Here is a 19,282-nt window from a genome sequence, read left to right as displayed (position 1 = left end):
ACTCACAGAGTGGGAGAAAATCTTTGCAAACTATGCATCCAACAAAGGACTAATATCCAGAATCTACAAGAAGCTCAAACAAATCAGCAAGAAAAAAACAAACAATCCCATCAAAAAGTTGGCTAAGGACATAAATAGACAATTCTCAAAAGAAGGTATACAAATGGCCAACGAGCATATGGAAAAATGTGCAACATCATTAATTATCAGGGAAATGCAAATCAAAATTACAGTGCAAAATCACCTTACTCCTACAAGAATGGCCATAATGGCCAGGCGTGGTGGCTCATGCCTGTAATCCCAGCACTTTGGAAGGCCAAGGTGGGCGGATCACAAGGTCAGGAGTTCGAGACCAGCCTGACCAACATGGTGAAACTCCATCTCTACTAAAATACAAAAATTAGCTGGGCATGGTGGTGCATGCCTGTAATCCCAGCTACTCAGGAGGCTGAGCCAGGAGAATGGCTTGAACTCAGGAGGCAGAGGTTGCAGTGAGCCGAGACTGTGCCACTGCACTCCAGCCTGGGCGACAGAGCAAGATTCTGTCAAAAAAAAAAAAAAAAAGGCCATAATTAAAAAAAAAATAGGTGTTGGTGTGGATGTGGTGAAAAGGAACACTTTTACACTGCTGGTGGGAATGTAAACTAGTACAACCACTATGGAAAACAGTATGGAGATTCCTTAAAAAACTGAAAGTAGATCTACCGTTTGATCCAAGAAGTCATTATATGAAAAAGACACTTGCACATGCATATTTGTAGCAGCACAATTCACAACTGCAAAAATATGGAACCAGCCCAGATGCCCATCAGTCAACGAGTAGATAAAGAAAAATGTGGTACAGTCGGGCACAGTGGCTCATGTCTGTAATCCTAGCACTTTTGGAGGTGAGATTGCACCACTTCACTCCAGCCTGGGTGACAGAGCGAGATTCCATCTAAAAAAATTAATAAATGAATATAAAATTTTTTTTAATGTGGTTATGAGATTGGACACATTCAGGGTCGTATGGCTGTAGACTAAAATGTGGTAAATATATATAATGAACTACTACTCAGCCATAAAAAAGAATGAAATAATGGCATTTGCAGCCACCTGGGTGGAGTTGGAGACCATTATTCTAAGTGAGGTAACTCAGGAAAGGAAAACCAAACATTGTATGTTCTCACTTACAAGTGGGAGCTAAGCTATGAGGATGCAAAGGCATAAAAATGATAGGGTGGACCTTGGGGACTTGGAGGGAAGGGTGGGAGGGGGTGAGGGATAAAATATTACACACTGGGTACAGGGTATACTGCTCAGGTGATGGGTACACCAAAATCTAAGAAATCACCACTGAAGAACTTATCTATGTAACCAAACACCACCTGTTCCCTAAAAAATATTGAAATAAAAATTAAATAAAATAACTAAAAGAGTATAATTGGATTGTTTGTAACACAAAGAAAGGATAAATGCTTGAGAGGATGGATACCCCATTCCCCATGATGTGATTATTTCACATTGCATGCCTGTCTCAAAACATCTCATGTACCCCATAAATATATACAACTACTATGTACACATAAAAATTAAAAACAAAACAAAAATAAAGGCAAAAAAAAAGAAGAGCAAACAACCCAAAGCAAGTGGAAGGAAATACATAGAGGATAGAAAAAAATAGAGAAAATCAATGAAACTAAAAGTTGGTGCTTTGAACAGATTAATACAATTGACAAACCTTTAGCTGGAAAGATCAAACAAAAAAAGAGAATACTCAAATTACCAAAATCAGGAATGAAAGAAAGAATATCACTACTGACCATACAGATATGGAATTGATTATAAGGGAATATGAATAAGGGTATATCAACTGGATAACCTAAATGGTATGGACACATTCTTAGAAATATACAACTTAGGCTGGGTGCAGTGGCTCACGCCTGTAAATCCCAGCACTTTGGGAGGCCGAGGTAGGTGGAATGAACTTCTGATCACTTGAGATCAGAAGTTCAAGATCAGAAGTTCAAGATCAGCCCAACCAACATGGTGAAACCTTGTCTCTATTAAATACAAAAAATTAGCTGGGCATGGTGGCACATACTTGTAATCCCAGCTACTTGGGAGGCTGAAGCAGGAGAATACTTTGAACCTAGGAGGTGGAGGTTGCAGTGAGCCAAGATTGCACCACCACACTCCAGCCTGGGCAGGGCAACAACAGCAAAACACCATAAAAAAAAAGAAAGAAAGGAAGGAAGAAAGAAAGAAAGAAAGAAACAATTTGCCAAAACTGATTCAAGAAGATAGAAAATCTGAATAGACAGTAACAGGAAAAGAAACGGAGTTAGGAATTAAAACTCCTCCCTTACCCCCTAAAAAAGTCCAGGCCCAGGTGACTTCACTAGTGGATTCTACCAAATGCTGAAAGAAGCACTAATACCAACCTTTCACAAACCTTCCAAAAATCAAAAGAGGAGAGAACACTTCTTAACTCAGTGTATGAGGCCAGTACTACCTTCATACCAAAACCACACAAAGATATCACAAGAAAACTACAGACCGATGTCTTTCATGAATACAGACACAAAATCCCTCAACAAAATACCAGCAAACTGAATTCAGCAACATCTAAAAAGAATTATACACCACGACCCAGCGGTGTATAAATACTAACAAACTGAATCCAGCAACATATAAAAAGAATTATACAGCATGACCAAGTGGGATTTATTGCAGTAATGCAAGGTTGCTTTAACATCCAAAAATCAATGTAATACACCATGTTAATAGACTAGAGGACAAAAACTACATGATCATCTCAATAGATGCACAAAAACATAAATAAAAACATAAATCTAACACCCTTTCATGATAAAACACTCAATAAACTAGGAATAAAAGGGAACTTCCTCAATATGATAAAGGTTATCTATAAAAAACTCACAGCTAACGTCATACTTGATTCGAATGAAAGGATAAAAGCTTAGATCAGGAAGAAGACCAGAATGTCTGCTCTCACCTTTCCTTTTCTTTTTCTTTTCTTTTCTTTCTTTCTTTCTTTCTTTCTGTCTGTCTGTCTGTCTGTCTTTCTTTCTTCTCTCTCTCTCTCTCTCTCTCTCTCTCTCTCTCTCTCTCCCCCCTCTCTCTCTCTCTCTCTTTCTGTCTTTCTAAGTCTGGGGTCTGTCCAGATGTTCTCACCACTTCTATCCAACACTGTACTGACTGAAAGTTCTAGCTGGGACAATTATGAATTAAGATGAAATATAAGACATTCAGATTGGAAAGGAAAAAGTAAAACTATCTCTTGCAGGATACAAGCTCAATGTACAGAAAATCAATTTTTTTTTTTTTTTTGAGATGGAGTCTTGCTGTGTTGCCAGGCTGAAGTGCAGTGGCGTGATCTCGGCTCACTGCAACTTCCCCCTCCTGGGTTCAACAGAGTCCCCTGCCTCAGCCTCCTGAGTAGCTGGGACTACAGGCATGCACCACCACACCCAGCTAATTTTTTGTATTTTTAGTAGAGACAGGGTTTCACCATATTGGCCAGGCAAGTCTTGAACTCCTGACCTCAAGTGATCCGCCTGCCTTGGCCTCCCAAAGTGCTGGAATTACAGGCGTGAGCCACCGTGCCCAGCTAGCAATGAACAACCTGAAAATAAAATCAGGAAGCCCTTCTATTTACAATAACATAAAAAAGAACAAATAGTTATGAATATACTTATTTTTTATTATTTAAACCTTATTTTACTTAATAATTTGTCTTTTTAAAATTTGACTTTGTCTTTTATTATTTAACTAGTTATAAATTTAAAAAGGAGGACAGGGCGGGGTCAAGATGGCTGACTAGAAACAGCGGCGATCAAGTTTCCCATAGAAAAGAACCATAATAAGCATATGAATCCTTTACTGGCAACCAACATATTCAGGTTCTCTCATCAGAACTGACTAGGACGTTGGCATGATCCATGGAGAGGAAGGAAGAACAATGTGGTGAGGTGGCTTACCTGAGAGCCACACAAGGCAAGGGAGCCCCCATCCCCCAGCCGAGGGAGGTGCCTTGTTGAGCGACATCTCCAGGAGCAGGAGTGAACCGGATGAATAGGGCCTGACGTGAACCCCTAGCAAATAGCAGCAGCCCTACAGAAGAGGGACCTGACCATTGAAAGAAAAACAAACAGAAAGCAACAACAGCATCATCAACAACAAAAGCTCCCACAAAAACCCCATCCAAGGGTCTTTGAGGTTTCAAAGATTGAAACTACACAAACTCATGAAAAGAAGAAAAAATCAATGAAAAAAACGCTGAAAACTCAAAAGGCCAGGGTGCCTCTTCTCCAAATAATCGCAACGTCTCTCCAGCAAAGGCACAGAACTGGATGGAGGATGATAAGAACGAATTGACAGAAGTAGGCTTTGGAAGATAGGTAGTACAAAACTATGCTGAGCTAAAGAAGGATGTTCTAACCCAATGCAAAGAAGCTAAGAACCTTGATAAAAGGTTAGAGGAGCTGCTAACTAGAATCAGTTTAAAGAGGAACATAAATGACCTGAGGGAGCTGAAAAGCACAGCACAAGAACTTCATGAAGCATACACAAGTATCAATAGCTGAATCAACCAAGCGGAAGAGAGGGTATTAGAGTTTGAAGACCACCTTGCTGAAATAAGGTATGGAGACAAGACTGGAGAAAAAAGAATGAAAAGGAATGAACAAAGCCTCCAAGAAATATGGGACTCTGTAAAAAGACCAAACCTACGATTGATTGGAGTACTGGAAGGAGACAGGGAGAATGGAAACAAGCTGAAAAACACACTTTCGGATATTATCCAGGAGAACTTCCCCAACATAGCAAAACAGACCAACATGTAAATTCAGGAAATACAGAGAACACCACTAAGATACTCCACGAGAAGATCAACTTCAAGGCTGGGTGCAGTGGCTCATGCCTGTAATCCCAGCACTTTAGGAGGCTGAGGCAGGCAGATCACCTATGGTCAGGAGTTTGAGACCTACTGAACCAACACGGAGAAACTCCGTCTCTACTAAAGATACAAAATTAGCCTGGTGTAGTGGTGGATGCTTGTAATCTCAGCTACTCAGGAGGCTGAGGCAGGAGAAACGCTTGAACCTGGGAGGCGGAGGTTGTGGTGAGCTGACATTGCACCATTGCACTCCAGCCTGGGCAACAAGAGCGAAACTCCATCTCAAAAAGAGAAAAAAAAAAAAAAAAAAAAAAAAAAGAAGAAGAAGAAGATCAACCACAAGACACATAACCATCAGATTCACCGATTCTCCAAAGTCGAAATGAAGGAAAAAATATTAAGGGCAGCCAGAAAGGCAGGCCAGGTCACTTACAAAGGAAAGCCAATCAGACTAACAGCAGACCTCTTAGCAGAAACTCTAAAAGCCAGAAAAGACTGGGGGCCAGCCTGGGCGAGGTGGCTCATGCCTGTAATCCCAGCACTTTGGGAGGCCAAGTGGGTGGATCACTTGAGGCCAGGGGTTCAAGACCAGCCTGGCCAACACGGTGAAACCCTCTCTCTACTGAAAATACAAAAACTAGCTGAGTGTGGTGGCATGTGCCTGTACTCCCAACTACTCTGGAGGTTGTGGCAGGAGAATCGCTTGAACCCTGGAGGCAGAGGTAGCAGTGAGCCAAGACTGAGCCACTGCACTTCAGCCTGGGCGATGGAATGAGACCATGTCTAAAAAAAATATTGAGGGCCAATATTCAACATTTTTAAAGAAAAGAATTTTCAGCCCAGAATTTCATAACCAGACAAACTAAGCTTCATAAGTGAAGGTGAAATAAAATACTTTCCAGACAAGCAAACGCTGAGGGATTTTGTCACCAACAGGCCTGCCTTACAAGAGCTCCTGAAAGAAGCACTAAATATGGAAAGGAAAAACTGGTACCAGCCACTGTAGAAACACACCAAAATATAAAGACCAATGACATTATGAAGAAACTGCATCACCTAGTGTCCAACATAACCAGATAGCATCATGATGACATTAAAATTAAAAGAGCTAAAGAGGCAAGAGCAAACTAATCCAAAGGCTAGAAGAAGACAAGAAATAACTAAGATCAGAGCAGAATTGAAGGATATAGAAACACGAAAAACACTCCAAAAAAAAAAAATCAATGAATCCAGGATGTGGTTGTTTGAAAAAATTAACAAAATATACCGCTAGCGAGACTAATAAAGAAGAAAACAGAGAAGAATCAAAAGGACGCAATAACAAATGACACAGTGGATATCACTACTGACCCCACAGAAATACAGACTACCATCGGAGAATACTATAAACACCTCTCTGCAAATAAATTAGAAAATCTAGAAGAAATAGATAAATTCCTGGACACATACACCCTCCCAAGACTAAACCAGGAAGAAGCTGAATCCCTGAATAGACCAATAACAAGTTATGAAATTGAGGCAGTAATTAATAGCCTACCAACCAAAAAAAAAAAAAAAGCCCAGGACCACATGGATTCACAGCCAAATTCTACCAGAGGTACAAAGAGGAGCTGGTACCATTCCTTCTGAAACTATTCCAAAAAATTGAAAAGGAAGGACTCCTCCCTAACTCATTTTATGAAACCAGCATCATCCTGATACTCAACTCAGGAAGAGACACAACAAAAAAACAAAACTTCAGGCCAATATCCCAGATGAACTTCAATGAAAAAATCCTCAATAAAATACTGGCAAACCGAATCCAGCAGCACATCGAAAAAGTAATCCACCACAATCAAGTTGGCTTCATCTCTGGGATGCAAGGCTGGTTCAACACATGCAAATCAATAAATGTAATCCATCACATAAACAGAACCAAAGAAAAAAAAAAACACATGATTATCTTAACTGATGCAGAAAAGGCCTTCGATAAAATTCAACATCCCTTCATGTTAAAAAATCTCAACAAACTAGTTATTGATGGAACATATCTGAAAATAATAAGAGCTATTTATTACAAACTCACAGCCAATATCATATTGAATGGGCAAAAGGTGGAAGCATTCCCTTTGAAAACCAGTACAAGACAAGGATGCCCTCTCTCACCACTCCTATTCAACATAGTATTGGAAGTTCTGGCCAGGGCAATCAGGCAAGAGAAAGAAATAAAGGTATTCAAATAGGAAGAGAGGAAGTCAAATTGTCCCTGTTTGCAGATGACATAATTTTATATTTAGAAAACCCCATCATCTCAGCCCCAAAACTCCTTAAACTGATAAACAACTTCAGCAAAGTCTCAGGATACAAAATCAATGTGCAAAAATCACAAGCATTACTTTACACCAACAATAGACAAGCAGAGAGCCAAATCGTGAATGAACTCCCATTCACAATCACTACTAATAGAATAAAATACCTAGGAATACAGCTAACAAGGAATGTGAAGGGCCCTGTCAAGGAGAACTACAAACCACTGCTCAAGGGAATAAGAGAGGATACAAGCAAATGCAAAAACATTCCATCCTCATGGACAGGAAGAATCAATATTGTGAAAATGGCCATACTGCTCAAACTAATTTATAGATTCAATGCTATTCCCATCAAACTACCATTGACGTTCTTCACCGAATTAGAAAAAGCTACTTTAAATTTCATATGGAATCATCAAAGACCCTCTATAACCAAGACAATCCTAAGCAAAAAGAACAAAGCTGGAGGCATCATGCTACCTGACCTCAAACTATACTACAAGTAACCAAAACAGCATGGTACTGGTACCAAAACAGACATATAGACCAGTGGAACAGAACAGAGACTTCAGAAATAACACCACACATCTACAACCATCTTATCTTCATTGAACCTGATAAAAACAAGCAATGGGGAAAGGATCTCCTATTCAATACATGGTGCTGGGAAAACTGGCTAGCTATATGCAGAAAACTGAAACTGGACCCCTTCCTTACACCTTATACAAAAATTAACTCAAGATGGATTAAATACTTAAATGTAAAACCCCAAATTATAAAAACTGTAGAAGAAAACCTAGGCAATACCATTCAGGACACAGGCAAGGGCAAAGACTTCATGACAAAAATGCCAAAAGCAATTATGACAAAAGCCACAATCGACAAATGGGATGTAATTAAATAAAGAGCCTCTGCACAGCAAAAGAAACTATCATCAGAGTGAACAGGCAACCTACAGAATGAGAGAAAATTTTTGCAATCTATCCATCTGATAAAGGTCTAATATCCAGAATTTACAAGGAACTTAAAGAAATTTACAAGAAAAAAAAACAATCCCATAAAAAAGTGGGCAAAAAATATGAACAAACACTTCTCAAAATAAGACATTTACGCAGCCAACAAATGAAAAAAATGCTCAACAATCAAAAAAACAAAAAACAAAAAACAAAAAACAGGGCCAGCCATGGTGGCTCATATCTGTAATCCCAGCACTTTGGGAGGCCAAAGCAGGTGGATCACCTGAGGTCAGGAGTTCGAGACCAGCCTGGCCAACATGGTGAAACCCCATCTCTACTAAAAATACAAAACTTAGCCAGGCATGGTGGCAGGCGCCTGTAGTTCCAGCTACTCGGGAGGCTGAGGCAGGAGAATTGCTTGAACTCAGGAGGTGGAGGTTGCAGTGAGCCGAGATCATACCACTGTGCTCCAGCCTGGGCAGCAGAGTGAGACTCTGTCTCAAAAAAAAAAAAAAAGAAAAAAAAGAAAGAAAAGAAAAAGAATGCTCAGCATCATTGATCATTAGAAAAATGCAAATCAAAGCCACAATAAGATACCATCTCATGCCAGTCAGAATGGTGATTATCAAAAAGTCAGGAAACAATAGATGCTAGTGAGGCTGTGAAGAAATAGGAACATTTTTACATTGTTGGTGGAAATGTAAATTAGTTCAAACATTGTGGAAGGCAGTACGGTGATTCCTCAAGGATCTAGAACCAGAAATACTATTTGACTCAGCAATCCCGTTACTGGGCATATACCCAAAGGAATATAAATCATTCTACTATACAGTCACATGCACACGTATGTTTATTGCAGCACTATTTACAATAGCAAAGTCATAGAACCAACCCAAATGCCCATCAATGATAAACTGGATAATGAAAATGTGGTACATATACACCATGGAATACTATGCATCCATAAAAAGAAATGAGATCATGTCCTTTGCAGGGACATGGATGAAGCTGGAAGCCATCATCTTTAGCAAACTAACAGAGGAACAGAAAACCAAACATCACATGTTCTTACTCATAAACAGGAGTTGAACAATAAGAACATAGGACACAGGGAGGGTAACAACACACACCAGGGCCTGTTGGGGGTGGGGGATGAGGGGAGGGAACTTAGAGGACGGGTGAATAGGAGCAGCAAACCACCATAGCACATGTATACCTATGTAGCAAACCTGCACGTTCTGCATATGTATCCCAGAACTTAAAGTAAAAAGAAAAAAAAGAAAAAGAAAAAGAAAAAAAAAGAGAAAAATAAAAAAAACAAGAGGTGTAAAATTTGTACACTGAAAACTATACAACATTGATGAAGGAAATTAAAAGAGATTTAAATAATTGGAATATATTCTCTGCTCATGGATTGGAAGACTCAATCAATATTGTCATAATGATAGTACTTTCCAAATTGATCTATAGATTCAACATAGTCTCTACTAAAATCCCAGCTGACTTTATCAAAATTGACAGCTAATTCATGAATTAATATAGAGTCACAAGAGACCCAGAATAACCAAAACAGTCTTGAAAAAGAAGTACAAAGTAGGATGACTCACACTTTCTGATTTTGAAATTCACTACAAAGCCATAGTAATCAAGACCGTAAAGTGGTGGCGTAAGGATAGATGTATAGATCAAGGCAGTAGAATTGAGAGTTCGCAAATAACCCCTCACATTTATGGTGAAATAGTTCAATTTAAAAATGGACAGATGATTTGATTAGATATTTCACCAAAGAAGATATACAAGTGGCCAATAAGCCCATGAAAAGATGTTCAACATCATTAGCCATCAGGAAACTGTAAATCATAAGCATAATGAGCTACCACTTCACACACAATATGACAGACATATTAATAAATAAAAAGATGGCCAGATGCGGTGGCTCATGCCTATAATCCCAGCACTTTGGGAGATCAAGGCGGGTGGGTCACTTGAGGTCAGCAGTTCAAAGCCAGCCTGGCCAACATGGCAAAACTCCATCTCTACTAAAAATACAAAATATTAGCCAGCTGTGGTGGCACATGCCTGTAGTCCCAGCTACTCAGAAGGCTGAGGAAGGAGAATTGCTTGAACCCAGGAGGCAGAGGTCATAGTGAGCTGAGATGGTGCACATTCACTCCATTCTGGGTGATGGAGTGAGATTCTGTCTCCGAAAAAAACAAAAAAAAAAGATGGACAATAACAAGTGTTGACGAATATATGGTTAAAATTTAACCCTCCAATATTGCTGATGGGAGTGTAAAATGGTATAGTCACTTTAAAAAACAATTGGGCAGTTCCTCTAAAAGTTAAACATGGAGTTACCATTTGACCAGTAATTCCACTCCTAGGTATAGACTGGAGAGAAAGGAAAACATATGTCCCTATAAAAACGGTCCCCATATAAACACGAATGTTTATAACAATATTATTCATAATAGTCAAAAGGTGGGAAAAAAAACAAATGTCTATCAACTGATGAATGGATAAAGAAATGTGGTATATCCATACAATAGAATGTAATTCATCAATAAAGAGGAATGAAGTACTGGTGCATGCTGAACATGAATGACCCACGAAAACATGCTAGGTAAAAAAAGCAAGTGGCAAAAGACCATATATTTTATTATTCCATTTACACAAAATGTCCAGCATAGGCAAACCTATAGACGGCAAGTAGACCAATGGTTGCTTAGGGCTAGGTGGTGATTAGGAGGGAAATAGGGAGCGACCGCTAATAGGTACAGATTTTGTTTTGGGAGGGGCAAAAAATGTTCTAAAATTAGATTGTGATAATGGCTGTATAACCCTGTGAATATATTAAGTATATTAAAAAAAATTGTATTGTGCGCTTCAAATGGGTGAATTTTATGGCTTTAAAATTATATCTAAACAAAGCTGTTAATTTTTTTAAAGCACAGCTCTGGGCACATGATGAACTCTCAATCTTTAAAAAAAAAGAGCAAAAGGCTGGGGGTGGCGGCTCACGCCTGTAATCCCAGCACTTTGGGAGGCCGAGGCGGTGGATCACCTGAGGTCAGGAGTTTGAGACCAGCCTGGTCAACATGGTGAAACCCCGTCTCTACTAAAAATATCAAAAAATTAGCTGGGTGTGGTGGCGGCCGCCTGTAATCCCAGCTATTCAGGAGGCTGAGGCAGGAGAATAGCTTGAACCCAGGAGGCGGAGGTTGCAAGGAGCCAAGATCATGCCACTGCACTCCAGCCTGGGCAACAAGAGCAAGACTCTGTCTCAACAAACAAACAGACAAACGAACAAACAAAGCAAAAAAGGGTACTCTGTATTGTGAAGGGACTTTATGTGGTTTATCGCACACAATCCTGTCAAATTCCTCATGAAGCAGGTAATAGTATTATCCTCATTTTACATATGAGGAAACTGAGACGAAGTTTCTGGCATTTAGTTATGATCACATAGCTAAGATATGGCAAAACAGGGACTGGAACCCAAGTCTCTGTGACTTCAGATCTCAAGCTCTTGCAATTTTCCATAGACCATGTTGCTGCTTTAAACATAGAAATTGTCAATGAGTGGGGTTGGTTCAGGCCTTATTGGGCTTTACTGTATCTCAGGAACTCTGGGTCAGTTGGGGGAATATTGTGTAATTACCCTTCATCCAGGCCTCTGAGACTTAGGGAATAAGTGCTCCAGAGGAGCAATCAGCCAGGAGTATGAACTATAAATTCATGATGTCTCTCTACATCAAGACTTTGTCCACAGGTCCTGGGGATATACCAGGTGCTAACTACCTATGAGACAGCTGAGCAATCAGGATAGCCAGCCTGGCAATAAGCTGCCATCAAAGGTGGCTCCAAGTGGCATGCCCAATAAGCGGATAGTGACCCCTCTCAAGCAGAGGCTGGATTCTTTTTTTTTTTTTTTTAATTTATTTAGTATTATTATACTTTAAGTTGTAGGGTACATGTGCATAACGTGCAGGTTTGTTACATATGTATACTTGTGCCATGTTGGTGTGCTGCACCCATCAACTCGTCAGCACCCATCAACTCGTCATTTACATCAGGTATAACTCCCAATGCAATCCCTCCCCCCTCCCCCCTCCCCATGATAGGCCCCAGTGTGTGATGGTCCCCTTCCTGAGTCCAAGTGATCTCATTGCTCAGTTCCCACCTATGAGTGAGAACATGCGGTGTTTGGTTTTATAAATTATGTTGCTATAAAGACACATGCACACGTATGTTTACTGCAGCACTATTCACAATAGCAAAGACTTGGAATCAACCCAAAGGTCCATCAGTGACAGATTGGATTAAGAAAATGTGGCACATATACACCATGGAATACTATGCAGCCATAAAAAAGGATGAGTTTGTGTCCTTTGTAGGGACATGGATGCAGCTGGAAACCATCATCTTAGCAAACTATCACAAGAGCAGAGGCTGGATTCTAAGGGTGGCGGATAGTGACCCCTCTCAAACAGAGGCTGGATTCTAAGGGTGGCTTCCCTCCCTGAAAGATGGAAACATCTGTAAGCATAGACTGTCAAGGCCAGGTAATGCCCTGTCCACCACTTGGTACTATGACTTCCAGATCAGAAGACAAAATGCGCCTGGAGAATCCCAAATCTCCTCCTGGCAGAAGATTAGAAGTGCCAGTAATGCCAGGTGCAGCTGGCTGATGGTTCAGGACAGTATGCCTCCCAGACTGCAAATATGGTGTAAATTGCTCATCAGCTTTCCCCAAGGGGATTGCCCTAGTCTATCCCTCTGTACTCAGTCACTCAGAAGACTCACTAGAAAAAAAATGCTTGCAAAGAACAGGACGGTGATTCAACTGGAGTTGTGTTTGAAAATATATGCAGCTTGGAATACTATGCAGCCATAAAAAAGGATGAGTTCATGTCCTTTGTAGGGACATGGATGCAGCTGGAAACCATCAGTCTCAGCCAACTATCACAAGAACAGAAAACCAAACACCACATGTTCTCACTCATAGGTGGGAATTGAACAATGAGAACACTTGGGTACAGGAAGGGGAGCATCACACACTGGGGCCTGTCATGGGATGGGGGGAGGGGGGAGGGATAGCATTAGGAGATATAACTAATGTAAATGACGAGTTAATGGGTACAGCACACCAACATGGCACATGTACGCATATGTAACAAACCTGCACATTGTGCACGTGTACCCTAGAACTTCAAGTATAATAAAAAAAGAAAATATATGCAGATATATATATATATATAAACATACGGTCTGTGTGACATTGACTCACCTAGCATTCTAGTACTTGGCCCTGCTCTATTCTATAGTCCAATAATCACTGGTCATAATGACGACCTAGAGGCCTTGCAAGAACCTCATGCTCTTTCTGAATCATCCAAAAAAAGTCTACTATGTTCAGTCTTACTTTAGTACTCTGTACATGTTGCTGGGTTTTAACTACATGAAAATTGGTAAGCCACTCGAGGGATATATAGTAACCATTAACCAAAATGTTCAATTCACCCGACCAAACTGTTTTCTAACCATGGTAGAAAATGTAGAGTGAGTTCCTCCAACTGAGGCCCTAACAGGGGCCCTCAAAGCCTTTTTCTCCTGGATTCCCCCAGGATACAGAGAGCTCAGGGCTGCAGAAAGATGGTAGCTGCCTTTGGATTGCCCACCACCTCATTAGAGATAGAAAACTGGCATTTTTCTAGACCTTTCTCTAAGCTCAGAGCCTTTCTGGGCCCTCAAACCCAGGCACTGCTCTGTTGTATCTGTTGAATCTCTCATATATAAAAGCAAAGGTACTTATGTTATTGACCTTATCCTTTTAATCATCTATCAGTATTTCCCCTCTATTAGATTGCAAGCTATGTGAGGGCAAGGACCATAAGGACCATGTCTGTTATTCATGGCTGCATCTTCTGCACCTGGCACATGATGAGTGCTTGATTTGTTAAGTGAATAAGTATAGTACCTTTGGTGAAGCTACTGATAAAGCCCAAGAGGGAGTCCCTTCCCTACCATGTCCCCATTCTCCTTTTTTTCTGAGACTTGAAGGAAGATGATGTTTTCACTTTCCCAGTGGCTGGTCTAACTTCATCCTTTAGGCCCAATAGGTTGGGCCCTGAGTTGGACTTGGCTGACAGCCAGCAGCTGATGTGGGACAAGAATAGAGCTGGCCAGACCTCTTCCTCCCTTTCCTGAAAAACCGGGACCTAAGTGGGCTGTGGCTTTGGACCCTGGGGGAAAAGTCCAGATAAGGTTGGGAGGATACCTATTCCCTATTGGCCTTTGTTAAGGAACAACAGTTGGCATTGGGGCTTCTGTTCTGGGATGAAAGTAAGGCCTGGTGTAGGAAACTGATTTCAATTTTGGACCTTGGTCCTAAAAGTCTACAATATCAGGAACTGATAATCCTTCACTGTAACCTGAGCTGAGGTCTCCTCAGTTGTGCCCTTCCCTTCTTAGAGGTAGTAAGACAAAATGTGCACACCAAGTCCTAGAACTTTGCTGGGGCAGTGGCAGCTCAGCGAACTCAAGTAGAGCCGTGAGGATCACTCCGCCCCACTCCACCCACCAAGAGCACCTAACAGTTCAAAAAACTAAGAAACGGGGTCCAAGATTTAAACCATGTACCTAGTGATATGATGCCTAGTTCAAGTTCTCATGTTTCTGGCCAGAAGAGATGGGGAAGGAAGAGCAGAACTTTTTGTAGGTCTCTGCCCCTGAGCTGATTATTTCTACCCAAAAGGGAGAAGTACTGCAAAAACAGACACATCACAGTGCTCCATCTGGCTCCTGCATGGACACAGAGGCCCTGTGCTGGAGGCAACCTGAGCCCCCATCATTCTACAGGCCCAAGGCGGTTCTCAGAAGTCAGGAAAGTGGTTGGGGGTGGGGCGTTTTAAAGCCATGCCTAGCCCATAGAGAATGTAAGAAAACAGATTTGCCTTTGGAAAAGCAACATGGAATGTTGGAATGTGTTCAGTGAGGCTGCGGGAACATACGAAGCACATATCCCTCTACTTGGTGCCACTATCCCCACAGCGAGAGGAATACTTGGGGTCAGCATTGGCTAGGGTACTGATGGGATGACAAAAAACTGTTAGGTAGGGTGGGACTACAGAGCCATCTCCAGTGCCTTCTGAAAGTGCATTCCTTCCGAATAATCTTCACTGTCACATTTGGTCTTTGGCTGGGTTCCAGGTTCTTCACTTTATCTTCCCTTTTCCTTTTCTCCCTCTCTAGCCTACTCAGTAGGAGGTATAGTTTACTTGGATGTGATTAGAGAGAGGAAGACCAGAAGTGACAGTGATAATGCTAATGCTGGCTTTCCATCATTCGGCCATCTGTAGGTTTGCTAGTGTGGCCGCCTCTTCAGTGTTGTTCACCTGGAGACTTGCAGCAACTCAGCCCCCTGGTTTCTTACTATCCTAAGTCAGCTCCTTTGCTTTTCTATGTGGAATCTCCTTCATATGTCTTAGGGCCACCTATCCTTTCCCAAATCTGTGTTTGATGGATTGCCATTTAGTTCCTGTGGACAAGGTCATGAGGCATGTCATGATGATTGTGATGAAGAGACAAGAGGTGAGAAGATGTGTATGGGTGAGGGGTGTCCACAGCCTTCTAGGTCTGGGCCATCCATCAGGAGTGTGTTTCTGCTCTCAAACACCTCGATGGAGATCTGATCTGACTACTGCTTGTTTGTTTGTTAGTTTTTGAGGGGGAGTTTTGCTCTGTCGCCCAGGCTGAAGTACAATGGCGGGATCTCGGCTCACTGCAACCTCTGCCTCCTGGGTTCAAGCGATTCTCCTGTCTCAGCCTCCCGAGTAGCTGGGATTACAGGGACCCACCACCACACCTGGCTTTTTTTCTTTTTCTTTTTTTTTTTTTTGAGACAGTCTCACTCTGTCACCCAGATTGGAGTGCAGTGGCATGATCTCGGCTCACTACAACCTCTGCCTCCTGGATTCAAGCGATTCTCCTGCCTCAGCCTCCCAAACAGCTGGGACTATAGGTCCACACCACCATACCCAGCTAATTTTTGTATTTTTAGTAGAGATGGGGTTTCACCATGTTGGCCAGATTGGTCTCAAACTCCTGACCTCAGGTGATTCGCCCACCTCAGCCTCCCAAAGTGCTGGGATTACTGGTGTGAGCCACCATGCCTGGCCTATTTTTTTTTTTTTTTTTAGTAGAGACAGGGTTTCACCTTGTTAGCCAAGCTGGTCTCAAACTCCTGACCTCAAGTGATCTGCCCGTCTTGGCTTCCCAAAGTGTGATCTGACTACTCAGAAAACCACAGCCTTGAAGAAAGAAATAGTCAAGCAGCAAGGGCAAGTGGGTTGAGAGTATTCAGCATGTGAGAAGGGCAAAGTCTCAGCTTCACTCATTATTTCTGGGTGCTGGGGTGGAGAAGCACTTACTGCATCTACATGAGCCTTAGGTCTAATATGTGAAGTATCTGTTCTTTGAGCCACCTCCTTTTCATCAGACCTTTATATTCATTTTCACCTCCACTTCAACTGAGCCAGCACACCTGTAAATTTCCTCTAGATCTCCACACCGCTAAAGCTTTGCCTTAGATCCAATGCAACCATTTAATTGGCTCTATTTATCATGTTTGGTATTTTAATAATACATTCATTGGTTGACTCAATCACAATGTTGTCACAGGTATCCTTTGTGGAACAGGTACATGTGAAGGCCAGCTGTCTTTCCCATTGGGCTGTGCCAGCTAGGATACAGTGCTACAGTTTTGGCTCCTGGCAAATCAGGCACTGTTGGCACGGGGTGAGCACTAAGGCAGAGAAGCTCTTCCCTCCATGTCTCCAGGGTCCAAAGGGCCTCTGGCACAGCAAAAACCAACCGAGGTTGAGCCCTACCTGCCTTGATCATTGGAGGTGGAAGTGGCTGGCTGGCAGGCCTGGAGAAGACCATCTTCCTGGAATCCAGCAAGAGGCGGCAGTAACCCGCGATCAGGCAGGCAAAGTTGGTGGCTTCAGGCCACTCCATCAACAGCACCAGAGGCTGCAGAAGAGAAGGGAAGAAACATGAAGACACGGGAAGGAGGGAGGCAGATGCATTTCCAGAGGCATGGTAGCTAGGAAAAGATGACTTGCATAATTAAAGGAACTATACTTTCTGAACCAAAAATTGAGGCACAGGGCTTGACAAATAGTTTCTTCTGATTTGAGAATTTCTTTGTAATAACCTCTTACCCAAGTATCAAAATTAAATCAACCTTTATACATTTAATGAACTACCTTTACTGAAAAGGACTAAAATTATATAACCTCATGTGACTGCTATGTAGCTGTATTTGTGTTTGCCAGGGCTCAGCAGATGTACAGGCCAGCTGGGAGAGCGGGGGTAAAGTTGGGAATCTAGGTTAGACTTCAGAATGGCCTAGATCCCCCCTCGATTCTAAGTCCCTTGGGTGCAAGAGTTATGTCTTGCTCATCTTCACATGCCCCCTGTAACACCCAGAACACCTCCCTGGACATAAAGGAATCTCTGTGGAATCAAGTCGTAACTCTGCCTTTAGGGCCAAAGTCTTTCCGGCCTGCTGTTCTGCTCAGAGCATCATGCTCGGCCGGGTGCGGTGTCTCATGCCTGTAATCCCAGCACTTTGGGATGCTGAGGCGGGAGGATCATCTGAGGTCAGGGGTTCGAGACCAGCCTGGCCAACGTGGTGAAACCCCATCTCTACTAAAAATACAAAAATTAGCCCGTGCCTGTAATCCCGGCTACTCCAGAGGCTGCGGCAGGAGAACCGTTTGAATCAGGGAGGTGGAGGTTGCAGTGAGCCAAGATGGTGCCACTGCACTCCAACCTGGGTGACAGAGTGAGACTTTGTCTAAAAAAAAAAAAAGCATCATGCTCTATCCCTCTTCCTTTATTTCCCTGTGTCTTTGAGATGTTGTTAATTGGTGCTTATTAAAAGAACTCCTTGGTCAAATATGTTTGTGACATTGGGTTAAAAAACACTATGCAGATAGTTTTACTATGAGAATTCATAAGACCCTTTAATATATCGTTGTGCACTGGGAAACCTCAAAAGAAAAGCTTTAATATTCTAAGTTTTCTGAATTTATTAGACCACAATGATCTATTTTTATAGAACATCTCATGGTAACAAGGTTGTTGTTGTTGTTAACCCACCTTGGGAAATACTAGCATACATTGTTGACTTCTGTTCCTAACTCTAAATCAGTCAGATTAGTCCTGGGGTTAACTGGTTAACTGCTTCAGAGACCAGGCAATGCTATTCAGGAAAATCAGCACTATTTCAAGAAAACCTCCTAGTATCTGTACTATAATTTTAACTGTGGCTTGATCAAGTTTGAGCCAGACTGAAGTCAGCCTTGGGAACATTCTCCTTGGAACAGGGCAGTAGTTTCTGGATAAAGATCACTGAAGACTGGCTAAAGAGGGAGCCATGGGGCTGTGGGTCACCCAGACCAGGCATTAAGAAATATGAGAATTAGGCAGAAGAAATGAGGCCCCTCTCTGACCAATGAGGAGGCTACTGCAACAGAGGTCAGGGCCTCCACTAGAGTGGTGGCTGGTCCAGTGAAAAGGAAGGGACATTATGAAGACCTGATAGAACTTGATCACCAACTAGATTAGCCTTCCTTGGCTAAATCACCATTACCTGGGGCACAATTCTGATTCCAAACCAGCTCAGCTGTTAGCTAAAGTTGCAGTGGTTTTCTTTTTCCCAGGATTCCAACACAGAGCCTGAGCTGAATATTTTGTAGTTCATATAGGTCAGGGGTCAACACACATTTTCTACAAAGGGCTAGAGAGTAAATATTTTAGGCACTGTGGGCCATGCGGGCTCTGTCACAACAACTCAGCCATTGTACATAGTGTGGAAATAGCCACAGATAATCTGTAAATTAAATAAATAGGCATGACTGTGTTCTAATAGAACTTTATTTACAGAAACAGGCAATGAGTCAGATTTGGCTCATGGGCCGTAGTTAGCCACCTGATCTAGAAGTGAAACTTCTTTCTTGCCTTTTTTTTTTTTTTTTTTTTTTTTTTTTTAAATAGAGACAGGGTGTCACTATGTTGCCCAGGTTGGTCTTGAACTCCTGGGCTCAAGTGATCCTCCTTGGCCTCCC

General features: G+C 41.9%; 1 protein-coding gene across 1 annotated transcript in view; it reads right to left on the bottom strand.

Moving 5' to 3' along the window:
* The window catches only part of FRMPD3 (FERM and PDZ domain containing 3), a 79,925-nt gene that overhangs the window by 11,974 nt on the left and 48,669 nt on the right, over positions 1–19,282 (bottom strand). The window contains exon 12 of the mRNA XM_015127964.3: positions 17,036–17,180. Coding sequence (XP_014983450.2) covers positions 17,036–17,180 — 145 coding nt within the window. The remainder of the gene's footprint in view (positions 1–17,035; positions 17,181–19,282) is intronic.

The sequence above is a fragment of the Macaca mulatta genome, chromosome X (genome assembly GCF_049350105.2).
Source record: "Macaca mulatta isolate MMU2019108-1 chromosome X, T2T-MMU8v2.0, whole genome shotgun sequence".
Lineage (NCBI taxonomy): Eukaryota > Metazoa > Chordata > Mammalia > Primates > Cercopithecidae > Macaca > Macaca mulatta.
Note: the sequence above shows the minus strand (reverse complement) of the source record. Positions and strands in the feature narration are given on the sequence as shown.